The sequence below is a fragment of the Amblyomma maculatum genome, chromosome 6 (assembly GCF_055883805.1).
Source record: "Amblyomma maculatum isolate TAMU_Amacu chromosome 6, ASM5588380v1, whole genome shotgun sequence".
Taxonomy (NCBI): Eukaryota; Metazoa; Arthropoda; class Arachnida; order Ixodida; family Ixodidae; genus Amblyomma; species Amblyomma maculatum.
Window position 1 is genome coordinate 56881158 of NC_139349.1, and position 23199 is coordinate 56904356.

At 43.4% G+C, this 23199-nt stretch overlaps 1 protein-coding gene across 1 annotated transcript in view; it reads right to left on the bottom strand.

Moving 5' to 3' along the window:
- Window positions 1-6767: 6767 nt before the first annotated feature.
- LOC146185815 (ATP-binding cassette subfamily G member 4-like) overlaps window positions 6768-23199 on the bottom strand; it is an 88425-nt gene continuing 71993 nt past the window's right edge. The window contains exons 12-14 of the mRNA XM_084606750.1: window positions 16697-16797; window positions 15096-15251; window positions 6768-13764 (exon numbers count right to left, since the gene is read on the bottom strand). Coding sequence (XP_084462876.1) covers window positions 13417-13764; window positions 15096-15251; window positions 16697-16797 — 605 coding nt within the window. The 3' untranslated portion in view covers window positions 6768-13416. The remainder of the gene's footprint in view (window positions 13765-15095; window positions 15252-16696; window positions 16798-23199) is intronic.

Here is a 23199-nt window from a genome sequence, read left to right on the forward strand (position 1 = left end):
ATTTTATGGACATCTCCTGGATCTGATATGGTTGTCTGCTACATCCTAAAGAAAATTTTAGTCATTACACACAAAATAAATACATTAAACCTTGTTCTTGGTGCATGGCAGCATTAGTCGCTTATGCACCATAAAAATCAACACAATGCTGTAAGGTATACCTTGGTTAGCTATGTTATATGAGACAAACTTTCGGTCTGGTGTGGTCCTTATTCACGTGACAGCGCTGTCATGAGGGGATCTATGTCCCAGCGATCGGAAAGTGACCTATTCCAATAATTTTGCTAACTGAAGGCGATTCTACAGATTTCTAAAGACTGGAGTGCTCAACTGTTTTATCAACGTCAGCCTGCTTTGACAGCCTGGAGTGAAACTGTTGAAGAGAATACATTTTTGAACATTTAACGCGTTTCTGAAGGCGTTGCTTTCAATTACGGGGCCCACAAAAAAGCAGCTGAATGTCAAATGCCGCCTAGGTAGGCTTTCTAGCAAGACAGCGGTGTAGCGTGGAAAATCGCTCCGCCGGTCCATCGCTGGCGCCGCTGACTTGACAGGCGAACTGTTCAAACTTATAGCTACTGACCACACCTGAAACACTGAATTGCGCATGATCAAGGCAGAATTTCTCTAACACTGATCACTGGTAGCTATCGATTTCGCGCCCAATAGTGTGAAAATCTGTCCTCTCTTCGATCATTGATACGTCCACGGTTGAACATTTATGCGCCTCGGGGTAGGCCAGCCGTTGGAACATGGATGCGTGGTTGTAGCAACGATCACTTGCATGGCACACTCTGAAAAATTCCAAGAGTCAGCTTCTGCAACGAAATGTGCAGCGCACATTTTCTACCGCGTACCTAAATCCGGCGATGCATGCATATCGATCCCGATCGTTTCAAAGCTGCGCGGCCGTTCAGTCGGGTCATGCTAACCTCGAGCACGGGGGTTTAAACTACATGTACGCAAAATTCAACGACAAGAAAAAGATGCAGGCTAAGCACTTTAGTCTAGTCTTCCCCTAAATACCAAAGAACATAGTCGTTCACAGGGAATTCGAATCATTCGCGCTTCCGGCTTTCCGGTTGTTCACTCTTGCGGTGCGGTGCAGTAGGTCTTCGCCTCGACGAGTCGATGTGCAGCTCGCCGCAGTAGTAGCGCAGGCCTCTAGTAGATTCAGCATGTCTTCTGCCACGGCTCTGAGGTAGAATCTAAACGAAGAATTTAGCTAGAAACATCCTGTTTCCTCGGTCTGCATGTGAGGAACGAGCATAATACCATTTCACATACATACTTTGGACTGCCGAATGTTCTGCACGGCGAGGTGTGTGTGTGTGTGTTGTGCCGGCTCTAGATCTTCGGAGGTTGATGCAGGACCTAAGACAGCGTAAATGCTAGGAGTAGCTCGCTCGCATTACGGGCAGATCGAGGTGATAGTTTAGTGCGAAGCGAAAGCTGCTCGTGAATGTGCGTATCTCGATGCCAGCTGGTGGAGCTGGTGCAGTACGTAGCATCGCCTGCAGCTATGTGCGTGACAGCGATGCTTGCCGTACACAACCCTAAGTGAAGACCGCGATTTATGTTAGAACGGATGCACTCTTCGTAGCACCTCATCGAGAGTCGCGGCTAGCTGATATCATAGAGGATAAGATTCATTCACGCGTAGCAAGCGGAATGTGGCCGCGTTCGACGTGCATATAGCCATGAGCCTGTATATCGACGTCCGCCGCATCTTTACGAGAATCGAATGGATACGTCGGACGTACCTTTAGACATTTCGTAGAATTCGATAACTTTTTGCAACAAAGCTCTTGAAATACACCGCAGTTTTGGCCAAGCTAAACTTGATTTGTTATTAGAGATAAATACGTTTATAGAGTTCTTCAAATCCTTCTGCAAAACAACTCTGCCCGCCTACGTTCCTTCGCTGAATCTGCATGCGGTCTGCTTTGATAGCAGCCGACACAGACGATGTGAACCACCGTGATGTGAACATCCGACTCCTTCTGATTTAATGAGGTAAGTACGGCAAACACAATGTTTAGCGAGCCCTCTTTGACGGATTTTTTTGCAGCAATACACGACGAGGAGGTGTTGGCGGCGCGCTGCATGCATGCGCATGACTGGAAGCGGTATATTGCCGCGCTGCTCATTTACCGGGAATGTGTCTTCCGAGTGCGTGAAGAACAGTCGTGCTCGGATAGTGACAAGAGCTGGCTGCTAGGGCACATCCGGAATATTCCAGTCCAGCCCATTTTGGCATACATTTCTCATATTCCACGATTGCGGTTGAGCCGTGCCAGCCGTACGTGACATCTCATCTCGGTGAGGTGTCTCTTTCGAGTGGAGTTGTTCGTGTGTACTTCCGGAACCTTAAAATGCCGAGGTTGTTCGCGCAGCTCTTCAGCTTCCGTTGTTTACACTGTGCACGCGTCTATTACAGTCTACGATAGCTCAATAAACAATATAGCTGCGGATATATATGCCACTGCTTGTAGAACCGCACGACAGCATTTGATACGTATACGTTCGCCCTCTTCGTTCCGCAGACACAAAAATGGCCGACTGCGCCTCAATTACCCACAATGCACAGCGCGTCAGTTAACATCTTGCACGCACGTAGGGCAGCTCACGGTCACGTGATCACCAGTTTACTTGGAGTACGGGCGAAAATGGACACACACACACACACACACACACACACACACACACACACACACACACACACACACACACACACACACACACACACACACACACACACACACACACACACACACACACACACACACACACACACACACACACACACGCGCGCACACACACACACACACACACACACACACACACACACACACACACACACACACACACATATATAGATTGTGTGTGTGTGTGCGTGCGTGCGCGCACACAAAAGTTTTAAAAAAATATAGGGAGCATGCATGAAGTGACGTATGTGTGTGTGTGTGTGTGTGTGTGTGTGTGTGTGTGTGTGTGTGTGTGTGTGTGTGTGTGTGTGTGTGTGTGTGTGTGTGTGTGTGTGTGTGTGTGTGTGTGTGTGTGTGTGTGTGTGTGTGTGTGTGTGTGTGTGTGTGTGTGTGTGTGTGTGCGTGCGTGCGTGCGTGCATGAAGTGACATGTACATACATATATATATATATATATATATATATATATATAATATACATACATTCATACCACATGTGTATTGCAAGCCAACATTTGATCAAAATTTCGCAGAAATGCATCATCATCAGCTGGAACATACATATATGCAACAGTGCGAGCGCCTCTTCCATATATACCCGTCCAGAAAACTCAGTTCTAGCTGCATCCACTTCACCCCTACAAACTTAACCTTATCTGCCCACTGAACCACTTAACTTTCTGCCACCACCTGCTACTCTTTCCTTCCCTTGGAAACCAATTTGTTACCCGTAGCTACCATCAGTTATCCCCTCTTTGCACATGTCCTGCTCATGCCCATTTCTTCTCATTTTCCACTAGAATGAACTTAAGTTATTTCTCTGACCCACTCTACAAGCTTCCCATCTCTAGTTACACCTACCGTTTTCCGTTCCATAGCATCTCTGCATTATCCTCAACTCGAAGTAGAACCCCTTCCGTCATTTCTGCCCTTAGGGAATACCGGTAAGATGAAACTGTTGTATACTTTCCTCTTGTGCGATACATGCAAGCTGCTAGTCATAGAGATGCGCACCATCCCAGTCTTATTCTCCCAGTTATTCCCTTTCATGGTCTGGATCTCCAGTTACTACCTAGCTGTCCTAAGCAGACATATTTATTTACCACTTCCAGGGCTTCGCTACCTGTTCAAACTGCTGTTCCTTTCTGAAGGCTTTTGAGAATTGACTGTCTCATGCATATTAATTTTTAGGCCTGTTTTTTTTTGCTTTTCCTATCTAGGTAATCAATCACTCTTTGCAGTTCTTTTCCCGAGTTACTCAGCAAGGCAATGCCATCAGCAAATCTTAGCTTACAGAGGTATTCTCCACCAAACCTTATCCCTAACTTCCGATTCCAAGTCTGAAAACTTCCTCTAAGCAAGCTGTGAACAGTACTGGGGAGATTGTCTCTCCTTGCCTAACACCTATATTTATGGGAATTTTATTTCTTTCTTTATGCAGAACTGTAGTTGCTGTGCAGCCACTATAGACACCTTCCAGTAGTTTCACATATGGCTCATCTACACCTTGATTTTACAATGCCTGCATGCCTGCTGAGGTTTCGACTGAGTCAAATGTTTTCTGGTAATCAATGAATGCTATGCATAGGGGCTGTTTCTATTCAGAGCATTTTTAAGCAACCTGGTTGATGGTATGGATATGATCAATGGTAGACAACCCTTTCCAGAAACCTGCTTGATTTTTTGCTTGCCTGATTCTATTAGTAATTACCTTAGTAAATACTAAGTAACAGACAGTAAGTTGATTGGCCTGTTTTTGAGTCCTTGTAAAGTGCCCTTTTTAATGAATTAAGATTTAGTGTTCTTCCAAGGTTCTGGTACTGTAGGTGTCACCGGGAAATGCAGATACATGATAGCCAGTTATTATCCGTCCTTCAACAAATCTGTAGATATCGGATCCTCTCCAGCTGCCTTCCTCCCCCCCCTTTTTTTAGCTTCTAAAGCTTCCTTTTCCTCCTTCATTACTGCCTGGTTAATTTCAGTCATTAAAGAAGCACTGTGACAGATGTCACAGAGTATGTGCATTATCATTGTCATTCTCCCCAGATGGAGCTACTACCACTGACTGGTTCATACGTACCATACGGGTGGGTATCCAGTTCGTCAATTACCATCTGACACAAAGTACTCCGCTCCACTCCAGCAATTGGCGAGACATGTTTTACCCCTTTTCTAGCTCTCCCACTGCCTTCTCTCCCGCTTTTATCTGCCATCCACTGCTTTTCCCTCATTGTCTCCCCTATCCCGCTCGCCCTCCTCTGAAAGTGGAGATATGTCCCTCTGTAGACATATCTACAGACATATCTATTTTCTAGATATAGGGCCTGTAATGCAGCTATATTGTGAGATAGGTGCATGGTGCCAAAATATTTAATTTCTGTTGAGGAGAGAGCTTGGATAAGCCATAGTGGAACACAGTATCTAGCTCCTCAGGGATAGTTTGAGTGTTTGAGCCTCCCCAAATCTAAGTTATATATACATGCGGAGTAAAAGTGAAAAAAAAAAGGTTATATAATTGTGTTTGGAAAATGCTCCTCGATAATCACTGCGTCAGTGTAGAAAGCCTTGCTGTCAAGGTGCATGAATACGAAGCAGTGCTCGCTTCGTATGTCGCAGCCACTCTTCTGAAAGATGAGGTCACAGTAGCTTCAAAGCAAGAATTACCATGGCAGTAAAGAATGTTTCACAATAGTGTGAAACGTTATGACATCTGCACGCTCTTTATATAAAAAGCATGCAGACGTTGCCTGCCAATTTATTGATGGGTCCAGCCAGCCAAGTGTTTTTGCATTTCTGACCTCATTTTCTGAATCACTGATGAGAGAAACATTTCATTAGGATGGCAAAGACAGCCACATTTTGTAACGAAGAAATATGAGTTAATTTGCGAGCTTCCCATCAAAGTAGTCACCTTTTCACGTAGTACTAGTACTGGTAGAGTTCACAAAAGACAAAAGACAATTTATCAATCTAGTGCAGCTTCAATTTTCACTGTTTTCCTTTAAAATAGAGCCTGAGCTAAATGAACAGCTATTATAACTACAGCATGATGAGCGGGTACTTGAATGGGTGCAACTCATGAGTGCAACTTACCGGTTTCATTTTGCAAAAATTCACAAACAAGGCTAGCACACAAATCTGTCATGGTGGCCAGCTCTGCCCTCACTCGAAGGCATTCTGCATTTTAAACAAAAACTCTTTTTTTTTTACAGAAGACATCAAATGTGATTTAACACCTTTAATAAAACGCCTCATCAATCACCCATATAGAAGCACTACAGTACATACAAACGCAACACAAGGCAACCCATTCCTAAACAAGCCAACTTTTGCACACTTCGCGATACTGTATGATTGCTCCGATCCAGCGAAGCAATTTTCTTGATCACAGCTGTGAGGATACCTATCAGACAAACAAAACAGGAACGAAGTGCAGCATACGACTAAGAAAAGGCAATCTTTGGCTGAAGCTAGCCAAATCAGTTGTTCCGACATTGCTGTCACCAGGAAAAGGTACGAAACATTTTTCTTAACCTAAACTAAAACCAAACAGAGCTTCACAGAAGCACTAGCTCATCATGAAACACTGTGAGAGCAGTAATCAGCAAATGCTGTCTCCAGCTTGCCAAACAGCACCAGATGACATTTGTGGAAACTGGCACAGGTATATCTCATCTATGACGAACTACATCCTCTGCCTTAGAACACCCTGCAAGCTGGAAATGTAACCTCAAATAGGGCTCTCGAAGGACTGTTACAACAGTCTAAAGATCTCACTACTGAAAGGAAACAGACAAACAAGTATGCACGGGTACTGACTTAATTTACACTGTATTGTAGACAAGCAATGAGCCCTATGCTATACATTTTTTCAAGGATATGTGATAATATCTGCCAAAAAATCAATTCAGGCAACCAAATCCGACACTGGTATTGCACATAACGCCAGTAAACATGTTTACTAAGCAGCAACAATGTCCAAAAAGCTTGTGAAGCTACAAAATAATTTTCTTTAGTGTCTTCAAAGGTACACTGTGTTGACTGCAGGTTTTTGATGTGAAGAGTAGTACTGCTAGTTAATTCAAAAGTACATGCACAACCAAAGTGTGCATATAAAACGTGGACAGCAGTATTCAATGCATAAGCAAATACAGTACCATAAAGACTTCCTTCCATCTTCCTCAACATAAAAGCTCATTAGGAGGTTACTGATGAAAGTAAATATGTATTACCCTACAGAGCATTGAAACAGCAAGAAAATATTGCAACTACAAATTCAGCTGAGGGCTCTGCACTGGCACAAACAGCATCAAAGGTGGTCATAGCTTGTTTCCAACATAACAAGATTCATCAGGACCATTAATTACATGCACTGCCATTTTATGACAGGCATAAAAGCACATTCTTAAACAGCTGTTACCACAAAACAGGTACACGGTACACAACACCACAACAGCAACTGAAACACAGAAGTATTGCTTCTCAATCGCAGGTTTTCACAAGTGCACATATTCACAATTCAGAGCAACTGCTTATCACGACAACAAGACAAAAGCATAATCTTAAGACCTGCACATACCATTAAGGTGAGAAACTGGAAAAAAATATATATTATAAACAGAACCCTCTTTTGCCTCATCCTCCAAAGCCAAGAAATAGCTGAAACGAGAGCAAACACTGGGATCACATGACCACAGGTGGCATAACCGCTTAAGAGTATTACCCCGTGTGGCTTGACCACACAAGGCACGACCATATACGAATATACGGCATGACCATATACTGGCTTGACTACAGATGACGAAATTTAGTGAACGTCCTTCAAGGACGGGCCCATCTCCCTTCCACAACCACAATGACATTTTCACGGCCAATCAAGTAACCACCAAAGTTCCTGCTTACAACATACAATGTCAGCTCTATACATTAGGATGAACTGCTTCAAAACAAACATGCATGCCCAGCCCAGGCTTCAGTAACTATCTTAGTTTGCATTAGCCACCCAGGCATGTAACATAGGCTACTTAACAGTGCAAAATGGTGCAATCATCAGCAGCAACAACCTCCATCCATTCTCACAACCACGTAAAATCCTGTATATGCAAGCCTGCCCTAAATGACAAGTGGGGAAGACACGTCCACTGATTTGCGGCAATATAGTAGTCACCAAATGGAAATGACAGCAACTGCCGAGCCGCTTGCAAAACATTGCTACAGTGACTGGGTAAAAAGTTGTCAGGCTTACTGCTTCCCTACAGAACTCTGCTACTATTACAGCTGTGCTTTCTGTGTAAAAATAGTCTTCGTTGCTTTGCACGAAGCACTGCTGTACAACACTTCACAGCTAATTATAGTGTAAAACTAAACTATGAGTAATAAGCCTATAATTAGGAAAAAGAACGTGTTGCTTTTGCAAGCACGACATCTTCTCAGAATGCTTCCCGAGCAACTGAGCACATGCATCAAGACACAGTTAAAGCAGCAATGCTGGCAGCTAGGAGGAGATGAGTGAACATGCACGGTTTATTTTACACTTGAAGAGATCATGGCAGAGTGTGGCTGTGCTCTTAATAATACGAGCGCATTCATTATGGCTTCCCTGCCAGGAAACGTAACAAACGATGCGAAGTACCACTTTCAGGTCTCCTTGCGGTAGCGCCATTCAGATTTGACACATCATTATGTCAAACCCATTAGTGCTCCAAACAGTGTGTGACAGTCTCCTTCAAGTGTGAAACAAACTATACACGAAACTGAACTTTTGCACAATAATTCATCCTGCGATCCAAACACAATAAAGAGGCCACCAGACAAGCAATGCACATTGTGCACAATATGTACAGTGCTGTTTTCTTTTCCGTTGTGACAGCATGGAGTTGAGACAATGAATGCTAAGCAGCAATGACCAAAAGGATTAGGTGAAATACACCAAGCTGACATCTGAAAATTAGCATCAATTTTGCATATTTCATGTATAAAAAAGGAAAAGCTTTGGTTTTTCCCAGAACAGACGAAAGCTCTTTGGCTCTACCGAGCAAAGAACGTACCACACTAAGACTAAAAATGTCACAGCTTCAACGAAACTAGAATCTAAGAAAATATATTACACTTTTACAGAACTTCATTTATGAACGAAGAAAAACTGATACGTGTTAAGGTCATCAGACATTAAAGGCAGTTCCATGCATTGCCAATTTTCTTCAGGAAATGGCAGTCCAGAGATACAAGACCGTGCTCACAGCTCCGTTTGTCGCTTGAAGCTCATGCTTTCTTTACATCATGAGGGGCATCATCTTATCGACATCACTTGATTATCAACATGTCATCATCAATCTCAACTGAATCTTGAACCACCTTTGCAGACTGATGTGTTCGAAACTGATTGTGCTCCGGAGGGCGCAGCGGGGCTAGCGGTGCTTGTTCCAAGCTCTTCCCCTTAGGAAGCTGGGCGCCAGGCCGGGGGTCTGCTTGTACCCATTCTTACCGGTTGGTGTCCGGCGGTGGGTTTCAAACCAACCACCTCCTGCAGCCATGACTGCCTAGCTTATCTACAATAAGTAGATAAGCCAAATTTGCTTTACTGTGTATCTAAAGATCTTATAGCTGGACAAAAATTCACAGTATTATAGATATACACTGTTTTGGACATGATTACCGGGAGCTAAATATAATACTTTACAAATGATGAAATATTAAGTTATACAAATCTGCAGACAGCAGTCACTGAGAGTAGCATAATGTCAATATCAAAGCAATACATCATTGCTCTTCACTGTCATAAACTTGCTATGAATGATTTTTTGCAGACACAAGATATTTCAAGACATGACATTTACTATGACCATAAATTATCAGAAATTTAACGTTTTTGGATGTCTAGAAAGCGTTCTCCTCACTGTATGTCCACCGAGACGTACAGTTAGCAAAAGATTTATCAGCAATGCTTAAAGAAATGTTGCAGAACACAGCTGATAAACTTGGATCCATACTGCTTGTGTTCATTAGTCACATTAAATACGTCCTTTCAAGCAAAATTCCTCAGCTGGATGGTGCATTGTTTCAGTTCAAGAGAATAAAAATTTTCCATATTCAAGCCCATTGGTATTTTCTCTGGATTTGCTGAAGAAAAAGAATTCAAGCTTTGTTTTGGTCAATTATGACAAACACTGACTGAAGCTTTCCCTAGCTTAACTATTTAGTATGCTTGTAACAGGCTTCATGACAGTATCTGTGATTTCATTTGTTGATTGTAACCTACTTCCAGCTCGATACTGCTTTCCATTTTATGCATCCGCGAAAAACTATTAATTGCAACCAAGAAAAGGTGATGCGGCAGTCAATTAAAGGAGTCTGAAAATCCTCCGGAGTTGCCCATTAGAGAAAAAGAGGGCTCTGGACACAGCTGCTAAAACCAAAGGTAGTGTACAGTAGAAAAAAGAATCAGAAGGGTCAACTTTAAGTGGAAATCTTAGTACAGTACAGAAAATCAAATGAACTATTACAGATTATAAAACGGTATGCTGAACACTTGGCATTTCAACTAAAACACATATCGGAAACTACAATTCATGCACAATTGCAATGAGTGGAACATATGCAGGCTCACTGAAAAATAATGCGCGACAATCTGCTAAACTGAATGTTGTAACATATGATTAGGATTATTAGAATTTGAAGTATTTATTCTGCATTGTTAACACTTCTACGTTTTGTCTACAGCCACTGACCCACACAAAACTATTTCAGGAGAATTTCCAAGCAAGAAAAACATCAAACAAAATTCGAGAAACCATTTTATCACTTGATATTCTTTTGGTAGTGATAAGACTTATGGCAGAAAGCTATACAGTAGCATCTACTTTTAAAGTAAGAGTGAAATGACAGCCATCAAGCTCATTTAAACAAAGAATGAGGGGTGCCTGATTACAATAAATGAAGCACAGTGAAGTAAGTTTTGTGTACCTATATTATTTGGAGTGATAATCCGAGAAAAAGCAAAAAGACAAGAGAGATATATTTTTGCGGCTGAGACGAGGGTTATCCAGTGCAAGAGATCGAGCCTTACCTTGAAAGCCATTAGGACCAAGTAATGTTTTAGGCTCTGTACAAACTCTGGATTTACAAAGCGCCACAGCAGAGAAACTGCAAGATAGAAATAGCAACAGCCTCTACTAATATTATGTAGCTTACATCGCCTAGATGAGCTGCTTTAGTCATATATATATATATATATATATATAATGATGAAGAACGGTCCTTGCTCCTGTAATGGACGGTCATTTATGAATGTTCAAAACGCACTACCAGGGAAACTGAGTGAAAAGAAAAATCTTGACCTCTGCCCACTCTGTTCTCCAAAGTCAGAAAATGCCCCTGTGATGCTTGCAACCCGAATTTCCTCCTCCAACTTCTCTGTTCCCTAATCGTGATGTAACCTCAACTGCTCCGTAGTAGAAAAGCAATTTCAGTAAACTTCTCTCGTCTATTTTATTCGGCATGCCCATTGGCAGCAGATGAAGAAAAGAAAGACGTTGCCAGTTAGCCATGATGTATGTGGACTGCTAGCTAATGTGAAAAACTCGTTTCCCTGTAAAGAAAAATGAATAATTCTAATTAGACTGCACTACATGCACCAAAGCCGAAAACAGCAACTTTGAAAGTTGAATCTATTTCCTTTATAGACATAAGCATTAAAGATGTGCCTTACAGCAGCAGCAGAAGTACAAAGCAGGTACTTTCTGGGACACAAATTCCAAATGTCCCGGTACGTTTTGCGCAGAAGCTTCAGAAGACTAGTAGAGTGAGCACATGAGGTGTAAAGCCTGGTGCAGATGACAGAAAAAAAAGAGCTATCCAAGGCACTCCAAGCACCAGCCTCACTAAAGAAAAAAAAAAAACCTTGCCTATTGAAAATAAACCGACATCAATACTGGCATGACTGTTTCGTTCTCTCACTCTCTCAAACAAACAGCACCGCAGCCCCTGGTTAAGCAGCACTACTTGGCGGCAGATAAGAGAAATTCTGTCAGAAAAGGTGAAACGCAGTCACCGAAAAGATGCTGTTATGATCTATTATTTTGTGCCGCAATGGATTAGCACTGGAGTTTTGAACATCTATCACCTTTGTAGACTCCTCTTGCTAAACAAGTTCTCTTATTTACTGCCCATTTACAGCACAGAGATCGTGATCTTGCTATCGTGTATGCTACCCTTTAGCTTGAAGATTAACTTTCCAGCAGAAATTGAAAAAGACAGGCAAAAGTATGCCAAATTTATTTTTTCAAATTTAGAGGTGTCCGTGTGCGATGTCAATGCATGTTAAAGATTCCCAGGTGGTCAAAATTTCTCCATAGCCCTCCACTATAACTCCTCTTTCTCTCTTTCCATTTTCACTCCCCTTTTCTCCCTTCCCTTACCACAGGATTCAGGTGTCCACAGAACAAGTGAGACAGATACTACGCATTTCCTTTTCTGTGAACTAATTATTATTGATATTATTTTAACCAAGGAGGGCCATAGTCGGCATGCATGCCACAGCTGGCTGAAATCTGTCGAAGGAGAAAAGTAATAAAGTAATGACATGCATGCTACAGCTGGCTGAAATCTGTCAAAGGAGAAAAGTAACAAAGTAATGAGATTATTAAGGTAATGACTTAACATAGTAGTGACAAGGCATGACAGAATTGGGTTTGGTACTATAGGTGTACATTTTAAGGTTGGAGGCTCCATTTCCTTTCGAATTGGCACCTACAAGTGCACTGCTGGTAATTCACTGCCTTCATCCTCTTGGCAATACTGGCTGGTTAAATAGGTTTATTCACCACATGTAAGGACTCTAATGTTAAGCCACCCATAAGCAACATGAAAAAGTGTTGCATTCTGGCTACAACGATGCTTCAGCAGAATCTCAACCACTGCTGTGAACAGGCAGATGTCATATACGGTACCTCATCTTGTCCAAGGACAGGGCAACAGCCTAACTAGTATAACACAACAACTCGGATTTTAGAAATAAACTTCCATTTTCGGTTTAGCCAGATGGCACTATATTTATTTCAACAATGACAGCTCAAAGTTGCCGTGACACGTGCTTCGGGCTACTGATACTGTTAAGGCCTAGATAAATGTCAATTTTTGCTGTATAGGGATGCCTTTATATTTTCAAAAACGACTAGTAAATGCAGAGAAAAAATATTATTTACCGAAAAAAAAAGAAAGTGTTCTGAAATAAATGCAAAAAACATGCACAAAATTTTTGAAAAATAACTGAAATATTTCATCATTGCATTTAGGTTAGATTTAAAGCTCCTTCTAAGCCATTATCACTGTGCACAATAGCTGTGAGACGACCTGGGGTTGTGTCTGTGATGCTGGGGTCCTGTGTCTTTGAGAGAATGGAATTATTCATGCTAGAGCCATTCATCAGCAACGACGACGGATTTTGATGAGTAAGAAAGGAGATATGGAATTATTCGTGCATTGCACTAAACGAGACAACAGAACCAGTAATAATGACAATGGATTTTGATGGGTAAGAGAGCTTTAGACACGAGATGATGTCAAGCGCAATGCAGACGGCTCAACATATGAAAGGTACACCATCCGGCACAACGTAATCGGCCAAGTCACAACAATGGGCCGATGCAGCACGCATTTTGAAAACGATGATAAGCGACAAGATGAATTGGCCTGTATACATTAGCTCAGCAACTAACGCTTTCTGTGAAGGCGCCACTTGAGGATGAGAAAGGCAGCGAGCCGGAACAGCAGGTCCATGCCGAGCAGGATGAGGAACTTGTGAGATATCTCAACGTTCTTCACACCCAGTTCCCGGAGGACTGCGCTGGGTTCACTGAAGAAGCAGAGTTCATTGTCGTCGCAGTCGAGCTCGGCACGACCGTGGCCGTAAAGAGCTTCAAGCAGGCCCTGCATGCCGTGGTAGAGGTGCGAGGTTTCCATGACCCAGCGGAATGCTGCTGGAATGTGCTGGCCTTGAACAAAGAACCCAGAGAAGAGGAAAGATGGCGACGCCACGGGCAGCACCAGGAATACTGCTGTCTGCATGCAAAAGAAGCAAAGCGGAGTAGTAAAAACCATCAAAGACCCTCTTGCCAAAAAGAGCACGACAACCTGAAGACAGCATGACAATCCGGATTTAAGAAGCAAGGTACCACTGCCAGTCTTATCAAACAGTTCTATCTCAAGTCAATCACATGCTGGAGGCATGTAATGGACAGAAAGGTGACTGTGTTCACATGTTTGCTAATTAACTAATTAGCAAAGTTAATTAGCCCATGCAAAATAGTTTCTTCAGTGAATTTTTTAATCTAAGATGTCTGAAAGAACACCTTACTGAAGATAGTTCTTTTTTTTTTTTTTTTTTGCCTACATTATTTGCCCAAAAAAGTTTTTTCTGCGTCAATCAATTTTGAAACTGCTTACTTGCCGACGTCAGGTGAGGTAACTAATGCCCGTCACATGGACACTTCAAAGGTCCTTGAACAGGTAGTCTATCGACTACTGAATGCTGCTACATGGGCAGTTTCAATGACTATTCAGTCAACGACCTATCAAGTCGCCAGAGCATGCTCGGAACTATATCAAGATTTCGAAGGCCTCCAAATGGCGGCAGCATGCACTCTCTGATGCCAAGCGCTTGTAGCAACGCGCTAGAAAATGAAATCAGAGAACTCTAATTGCTGCGAAAATTATGGAACTTAAGGTTATGCAGCTCACTTTCAAGAAAAAAAAAAAAATGTAGCAAGCATAATACCATTGTTGTCAGCGTTACAAAAACAGCCAACAACAGCTTCCTGAAAAGTGCATGAATGTAATACAGCTTCTTTAAAATAATGAAATTATTTTCAAAAGTGAGTAAATCACAACAATAGCAGTACTGACAGTAGTGAATAGTAATTCTGTTTTAACCTTTTTTGAGGTTAAAGCTTGTAAGCTGGTTGCTTGCATGCCTGCAAAATTGTTGCTGCGACAGTGCCGCCACAACTTTGCCTAGATGTGAGATGATGGAATCGTTCGACAGCGATCCAGTTAGCCATGTAGCAGTGGCAGAACTCCGAGTTCAATCGCAATAGGCAATCTCAAAGGCTTTTGACTTGATCAATAGCCTTTGAAGGTGGCCATGTGACAGGGGTATACTACTAGAAACAATGAGACTGCTGCACCACGAACACTGCCCTTCGAACATTTCTGCACTTCCAAAACGAAAAATAGCAGGACTTTTTGATCACTTCAGGCCTTTTGCAAATGACGGTACTTGTGGCCACTAGTTCAGAGATTCAAATCACTGGCACAAGAGATGTTAGCATCGTTATCCTAGCCATGTCCTCAGTTCCCTCTAGCAACTGAAATTCTGACTGCACAGTAGTTACCTGAATGCTGCTGAGTGCCGAGACCATGAGTGCCAGTCCCTGGGAGACGGAGCCCACCTGGATGACAAGCATGATCACGGAGGCAGCCCGCCACATCTCTTGCGGCTGTCCTGTCGTCCAGTACAGCACGGCTGTCATTGTCAGTGGACCACAGATCTGCACACGTGACAAAGAGACTCATGCTTTACTGAGCCAAACGAGGAGAAAAAAACATCGCTAGTTGAATGAAAATTTGCTTTTCCTCAGCGTTTAGCTTTAGCCAGAGAAAATGACTGGTTAAATTAGGAATCCTGCTGAATAACGCAAAAACCTTTCACAAACTCTTCTTTTATTCAGCATAATGTAACCAGTAAACGTGCTAGCTGCTTACTATTTCTTGGGTCAGATGTTTATCAATAGGAGGATTAAAATCTTATTTAACCCAGTCAATAAACCTGCAAACTAGGCTAACCATGGTATGAATTTTTTGCTGGCAGGCAGTAGTAAGTGAAGATTTCTATCCAACAAAACAAAGTTTTCATGGCTGCAGTGATCGTAGTAGTCTGTTCAAGGGCTAGAATACTTGCAAATTTCAATTGGATAAGCTAGTGTCAAGAAAAAAAAAAAGAAATTAGCACTAGAGGAAAGAAATTCTATCAGTGGTAGTTGTTGACAGGTGTTTGCGAGGAGGTACTACTAATAAAAATTAAGGGGACACTCAAACTTAACCTTAAGAGTAAATGAGACAGCGCCTCTAACACCATCTTTTCATTCCGGGATTTTTTCAAAACATTTTTTAATATTGTTACTGAGCAGTATTCGCTTGCCGTGCTGATGAAAAAGAAGTGCGACAGACTTCCAGAAGAAGAAGACGCAGACGAGTGCTTTGCTGTGCGAGTGCTGTGCTGCGATCATCCTCAGTGGTGTAGACAACTGCCGTACTGTGAATATTTCCCGTAACATCTCCCGTACCCCGCACCTCCACCAAGAGATGTTACGGGAAATATTCACAGTATGGCAGTTGTCCACACCACTGAGGATGATCACAGCGCAGCACTCGCACAGCAAAGCACTCGTCTGCGTCTTCTTCTTCTGGAAGTCTGTCGCACTTCTTTTTCATCAGCACGGCCAGCGAATACCGCTCAGTAACAATATATATAGGTTTTTGGGGAAAGGAAGGTGCAGTATCTGTCTCACTTTTCGGTGGGCACATAATTTGCAAATGGGTTTATTGGAACGTGAAGACACAATATCTCTCACAGTTCTTGGTGGATGCCTGAAAAGCTACAGGCCCCAACTGCGGGCCTTGATTTTTCCTACACAAACACTTCCTACAACTCCTGACAAAATCTGAGCCAAAACTGGGATATGGCAACGGCCTTTTGACTGAACAAGCTGTACACACTTTCACGTATTATAATCAATATACACAATATGAGCAAGAAGAAGGACGTATAGCTCGTATTACACTTGTGTGAATTTGCCTGCATACACAAGCCTAGAGTGGTCTTCCAATGACAGCCACACCATATAGTGGAGAGAGTGTCATTTTTATAGAAGTCATTTGTAAATAAAATCGAAAGGTATGAAAGGAATTGGTGAAACATGGCTGTCTTGCTTACCGTGAATGGAAGCTCAGTGATCATCCTGGCTATGTAGTACATGAATGGGCTGTACCAACAGTTACGGTGTTCCCTGAGTAGTACACTTAACTCGGTTGGAACTGCAAACACAAAAGCAAATAAAAATGAGAAGGAATACAGAAGGAATGGAGAGAGAAATATGAAGATATAAGAGCATGGGCTGATAGTATAACCAGGCCCAAAAAAAAGTTCTTTTTGCAAAGAACGTTAAACTATGCAATGCATTTAGAAACTGAGAGCAAAAAGAATATTTTTTACCTCAGTTTTTATATACAGTAGCTTTGAACTTGAAGCCGGGACTAGAAAATCTGTCTTACCAGAAGCTCATCTTAACAGGAGTGCTTCTAAAAAGATATTCAGTTAAGCATGTTAGGTGTGTCTATACATACCTTACACAAAAATAATCTATCAAAATTCTACCAGGGAGAGAAAAACTGCAAACAAAGTGCTTACAGTCGTGCCTCCTTAATATGGACATTTAGGTTCTCGTGGAAAATTGCCCATAAAGCCAGTTGTTCATAATAATGAATTGCAAATAAAAAATATGCAGAAAAGAACACACTGCAGCTAACCTGTGCTTCTGTGGTGGTGATATACTCAACAAGATCAACTTCAGTTAAATAATGCCGTTGAAAAAATAGCAGCTTAGTGCGACGACTGGCAAATGGTACTAAATGTAGATAAATCAGTAGCGATGACAGTATCAAGAAAACAAAGGTCACTGACTTTCACTTACAAATATAAAGACATGACATTACGGGCTGTTAACGAGTAAAAATACCTCGGAATAATCATTTCCTCGGATTTACGATGGGATAAGCACGTATCATATGTAACAACAAAGTCAATAACCGCCTTTTGTTCACTAAGATGTTCCTATGAATTTGCTTCACCTGAAACCAAATTACTTGCATACACATCCCTTGTACGGTTAGTCACTGAATACAACATACCCCTAATATGCTGGTTTCCTCACATAAAACATTTAATTTCTAAACTGGAAGGGGTGTAGCACAGGGCTATACGATTTGTTTTCAATAAGTGTCGCCGCCTTGATTCCCCATCGGAACTCCTAAGACGAGCTGGACTTCCGACTATAAGTTATTGCGCGAAGAATACCCGCCTGAAATTTCCTTATACTCTTTTGTCCAGAGCACTAAACACTGACCCTAATCAATACTTATCTTCTTCGACAACACGAAATTTTAGGATACAACACTCTAAATACATAACAGAATATCGAACACACAACGATACTTTCAAGTTCACTTTTTTTCCACAAGCCATTCAAGATCGGAATTCATTGCCAGATAATATTGTTAATAGCACATCTCTGAATGCCTTTGCTTCACAGTTATCTAGCCTTGGCTGAAAACATAGTGCTCTTTTCGTTTTGTCATTGCTTTTTTTTTGCTCTAAATTTCTTTTGTGTTGTTTGCTTGTGACAGGTCTATTGGAGCTGCTTTGATCCTTGTTGATTCATGTCAAACCTCGTTATAACGAAGTCTCATTTTGCGCGGAAATTTGTCCGTTATATCCGATATTCGTTGTAAAAGTACACACAAATTCCTGCAAAAAAAAAATTCTGTTCATAAACCCAAGTAAAGGCTACCCTAAAATGGAAAGCACAGAGCTGAAAAAAAAAAAGCATTTTTTTTTTTCTTTAGAGCGTGGTACTATAAGCACTGCCAAGCAAAAATGAGCACACAAATTGGGATTTAGGCCACGCAGAACTGATTTATTTAAAAAACGACGTAATCTTCATTTGGCGGCACTTCACACTATTCGATAGAATAAATTTCTCAACGAAATTGACACTGTGCAGCACTTTCCTAATGTCAGCTGATCTGGCCACAGGTAGGTTTTCAAAGTACCTTCTCAATTTCCTCGCCATATCGGAGGCCTCGGTGCTGCTGAGAGCTCGCTCTTCGCCTTCTTCACTCTCATCGCTGCTCGCAGCATCATCTGTAGGAAGCAGTTGATCGACAATTTCTTGGTCGGTCAATTCGGTCGCCACAGCCAAGTTGTCATCGGCAGCAATAAAGTCCTCGAACATAACATTCGGAACCGCTAGCTGACGCCATGTCGTCTCGTCGAAATTGTCCGCTTCACCTTCAGAATCGTGGGCGTCGTTGGGCTCAGTCTCACTAGTGGATGGGGCTAGGCCAGCATCAACAAAGCAATTTCTTATTGTTGACTGTGCCACTTCGTTCCATGCACCGTAGAGCATGTCCAGCGTAGTTTTGAGGTTTATGGCCATTCATATGCCCCTGTCTATGTCAAATACGAGCTGCGTAACCAATCGCTTTCGGTAGCAGCATTTTAGTGAGCGAATGATGCCCCTGTCTAATGGCTGCAGCACTGAGGTCAAGTTTGGCGGCAAAAAAGCTAAGCGGATTGCTTCAAGTGGTATAGACACCTTATGGGCAGAGCAGTTGTCCAATATAAGGAGCACTTTCCTGCGCTGCTCTGCCATGTCTTTGTCGAAGGCCTTCAGCCATGCTTCAAAGAGTGACGACGTCATCCAAGTCTTTGTTCAAGCGATAGTCCGCTTGGACATTCCGGGCGTTGCGCAGGCAGCAGATTTACCAATAACAGTTAGCCGCCTTTTATCTGACCCATCCATGTTAACACAAACAACAATGGTGACGCGGTCTTTGCTTTTCTTGCCTCCTCGGCACAGTTCGTTCTTCGCAACGAGTGACCTTTCCGAGAGCAGCTTAAAAAAAAGCGCAGTCTCGTCCACGTTGTAGACATCGTGCATCTCGTAGCCATCCAGTTGCATGCGGAAGCTTTCTGCCCACTTCTCGCAGTTCTCTACATCGACGGCTGCTTCTTCGCCCGACAAAGTGTGGCAAACAATCGCGGTCTTTAAATCGCTGCAGCCAGCCACTGCTTGCATAGAAGTCATCGTGGCCTAAGACGCAAGCGAGACTTCTTGCCTTCATTTGAAGCATGGCACCAGACACAGGCAGGTTGCGCGCTCTAACGTCCTTGAACCACGCGAACAAGGCATCTTCAACATCCTGGTGGTGACAATACCTGACGCGCTTCCTGTCGTTCTTCACGGCGCCTGCAGAGTACACGTTTTCTATCTTCTGCCTTGCTCTCAGTGTGGTTGACAGAGTGCTAGGCGCAACGCCGAAGTCTGCGGCAATCTCTTTCTTCTTGCGCCCGCTGTCGACCGCCCTGAATATTTTTATCTTTGTTTCAAGAGAAACTGCTTTGCGTTTCAGCGTCGCCATGCCGCAAGACGACGGCACAACCTCGAGGAAAGTGAGCACACGTGCAGGTCGGCAAAAAGTAGGGGCAGGGGCACGCGGGCGGTGGTTCGATCACGTGTAGATCACATGCCAGGCAGCCGTTGATGCTAGATTCATTCGCGGTCCCTAGATGGCATGGCGTGCGAAAGCGCGGGTGATTCAAACACATTTTAGGTGGAGGCGATTGATAAAACCGAAATTTAGCGTTTTGAAAAATTTTTTTTTGCTTCTTTGCGAATTTTGAGTCGTGTGAATACGAAATATGCTTCGTTATAACCGATTTAGTGTCGAATTTTCAGTTTTTCATTTCATTATACAAATAGAACTCCCATAGAAATAAAGCACAGCCAACCAAACTTTGCTTTTACTTCGTTATATCCGATAATTCGCTGTATCCGTGTTCGTTATAACGAGGTTCGTTATAACGAGTAAAAGCTCATTAATTCGAACTCGTGGGGTACTGAGAAATTGTGCGAATTAAGCGGAGTTTGAATTAACGAGCGGGCGGCAAAAAAAAAAAAGAAAGAAAAAAAAAGATGGCCACTGCATTTGGCTGCTAGGGCCGAAGCCAAAATAGCCATATCTGGGATCGTTATCGAGGAATACGCACTACTACTCTTTGAGGTCGGCGATTGCGGGTATTAAAATCATGCGAGTCCAAACACCAAAGGAAATAAAGATATCCAATCAATTTATGCACCTGGAACTAATGATAAATGTACCCACGTGAGCGTCAGGCCTAGTGATGAAATATGACACTATTTATGCTTCAAAAACATGTTTATTAACAAAAGAATAATGATCGAAGCATATCAACATGAAAAATAATCGGTGATTTGCATTTGTTTGCGCTTTCTTCGCCGCGACTCGAGAAGCATTGTCTGCAACTTGCCCAACATCTCCAGTGCAGCATCCGAATTCTCATCGGTGGAGAAATAGCGCGCAGCCAGATCGAGTCCCGATGCTGCTTCACATGCGCTCGGAGGAGGCAACGGATCGTCCTCTTTGTCGGACTCGTCGTCGCTGTCAGGCGTGCTCGCCGCGCGTGAGCCGTGCTGCTGACTGGACGCAGCCTCGATAATCTTGGCATCAGTTAAAGGCCCCGTTGTCTCCACGCCGTTGTCTACGTCGACAAAGCTCTCGAAGTCCACACCCTCCGATAAAACAGCGTAGGCAGGGTCCAGCACGATGGAGCCATCATCTTGATCCACTTGAACATCTAAGTCGGCTGTGCAGCAGGCTTCTGTGGTTTCACTGAAGCCACACTTGCGGAAACAGTTGGCGATAGTGTCTGCCTTGACGGCGTTCCACGATGTTGCCAGCATGTGGCAAGCTCCGAGCAGGTTGACATCATACGGCTTCCCGCTTTCCATGCATATAAGAATCCGTTCTAGGAGGTGGCACCTGTACAGAGTCTTTAGATTTTTAATAATCCCAAGGTCCATAGGCTGCAGCACAGCAGTAGTGTTTTTTGGCAAAAATGCCAGACGAATCGCCTTCAGTCCATTGATGTCACAATGTGCCGAACAGTTGTCGACGAACAAAAGAATATTTCTATTCTGTGCCGCAAACTTTCTGTCTAGTGTGCGCAACCAGTCCGTGAAGATTGCTCGCGTCATCCACGACTTCTTGTTAGAAGTGTACTCAACAGGGAGAGTCTTCACGCCTTTAAAGCAACGCGGCTTCACTGCTTTGCCTATCACGAGCAAGCAGCACCGTTCCGTGCCCGTCACATTCGCGCACACTAGCACGGTAACTCTTTCCTTGCTGCGCTTTCCGCCCGAGCACGCATCACCTTTATAGCTCACAGTCTTGTTTGGGAGCAACTTAAAATAAAGTGCGGTTTCATCAGCATTGAAAACATCGCTGAGCGGGTAATCGGCGAGATATTCCTTCAATTCACCTGAGACCCAATTTTCGCAGGTTTCTTTGTCGACTGCGGCTGCCTCTCCGCAGACGTTCTTAAACCTCAGCCCGTGGCGGGCCTTAAAGCGTGATAACCAGCCTTCCGATGCATTGAAGTCGCTGATGCCCATTTGGTTGGCGAAGTCCGCTGCCTTCGCAGCAATTATGGGTCCACTTAATGGAACATTCCTGCTGCGAACATCCTTTATCCACGTAATGACAGCAGTCTCCATCTCGGGGTGAGCCGACGTCCGTAGTCTTTTCCGCGAGGGCTCAATCTCCTTTTGGTAAGCATCGATGATAGAGTCCTTGTTCTTGATGTAGGTAGACAACATGCTTTTTTTGATGCCATACTTTTCGGCAATCGCTGTCTTCGTTAAGAGACCACGTTGAACCGCCTGCAATATATCAACTTTAGTCTTTAAATCCTTTGCCGAGTACTTTCCACGGCTCGCCATGATCGGCACAGTCGATGAGACGTCAGCGGCGAGATACCACACAAACGAGCAAGCTCATGCAAAATGCGACAAGAAAAGACTACTCGTGCACTCTACCGATCGCAGCCGCCGCAGCGCAACGAAAATCTGAAACGGCTTGCTCCGGAGCATCGGCGGCGGCGGCGCCCGCGCCACCCGCGCGTCAGAGAAACGCGCTTCTTTTCTTTTCTTTCTTTCCTCTTATCTTTGAACTCTCCTCTATCTGCACGCGGCAGCGGCAGGCCCGTGCACTTTCCTTTTCATCCTTCCCTCAGTCGCAACAACAACAACGCCGGAGGCTCCAGCAAGGAAATAGGCGGCTCGCCTCATGCGTGCAAAAATGCGCGCTGCTTATTTATTCTCGTCGCTGTGCATATTAAAAAAAAAAATTTCAATGCATTGTACTCGTTACGAGGCGACTTCTATTTACGAGAAGCAATGTCGGCTGCCGGCTCCTAGTTCGAATTAACCGACGTGAGTACCGGTACGTTCGAATTATCGGGCGTTCCGGCCCATTGATATACATAGGGCTTTGCAGGGACCCGGGCATCAGTTCGAATTAACCGGCGGTTCGAATTAAGCGATTTCGAATTAACGAGCTTTTACTGTACTGTGCATCCCTTATGTGGCTCTGTTTTTCTTCACCCAATCCTGCAACAGCCTCTTTGAGGCTGGCAGTAAACGCTAAATAGATAAAATATGTGACACAGAAATCATCGATAATAGTTGCACGCCAACTAATCTGGTTACCATCATGCTTGAAATAATGCGGTGCAGCTTCGCATGCCTGACAGGCAGTCTATGATGTGCTCGATGCTCCTGATGGCTGTAGGACCCA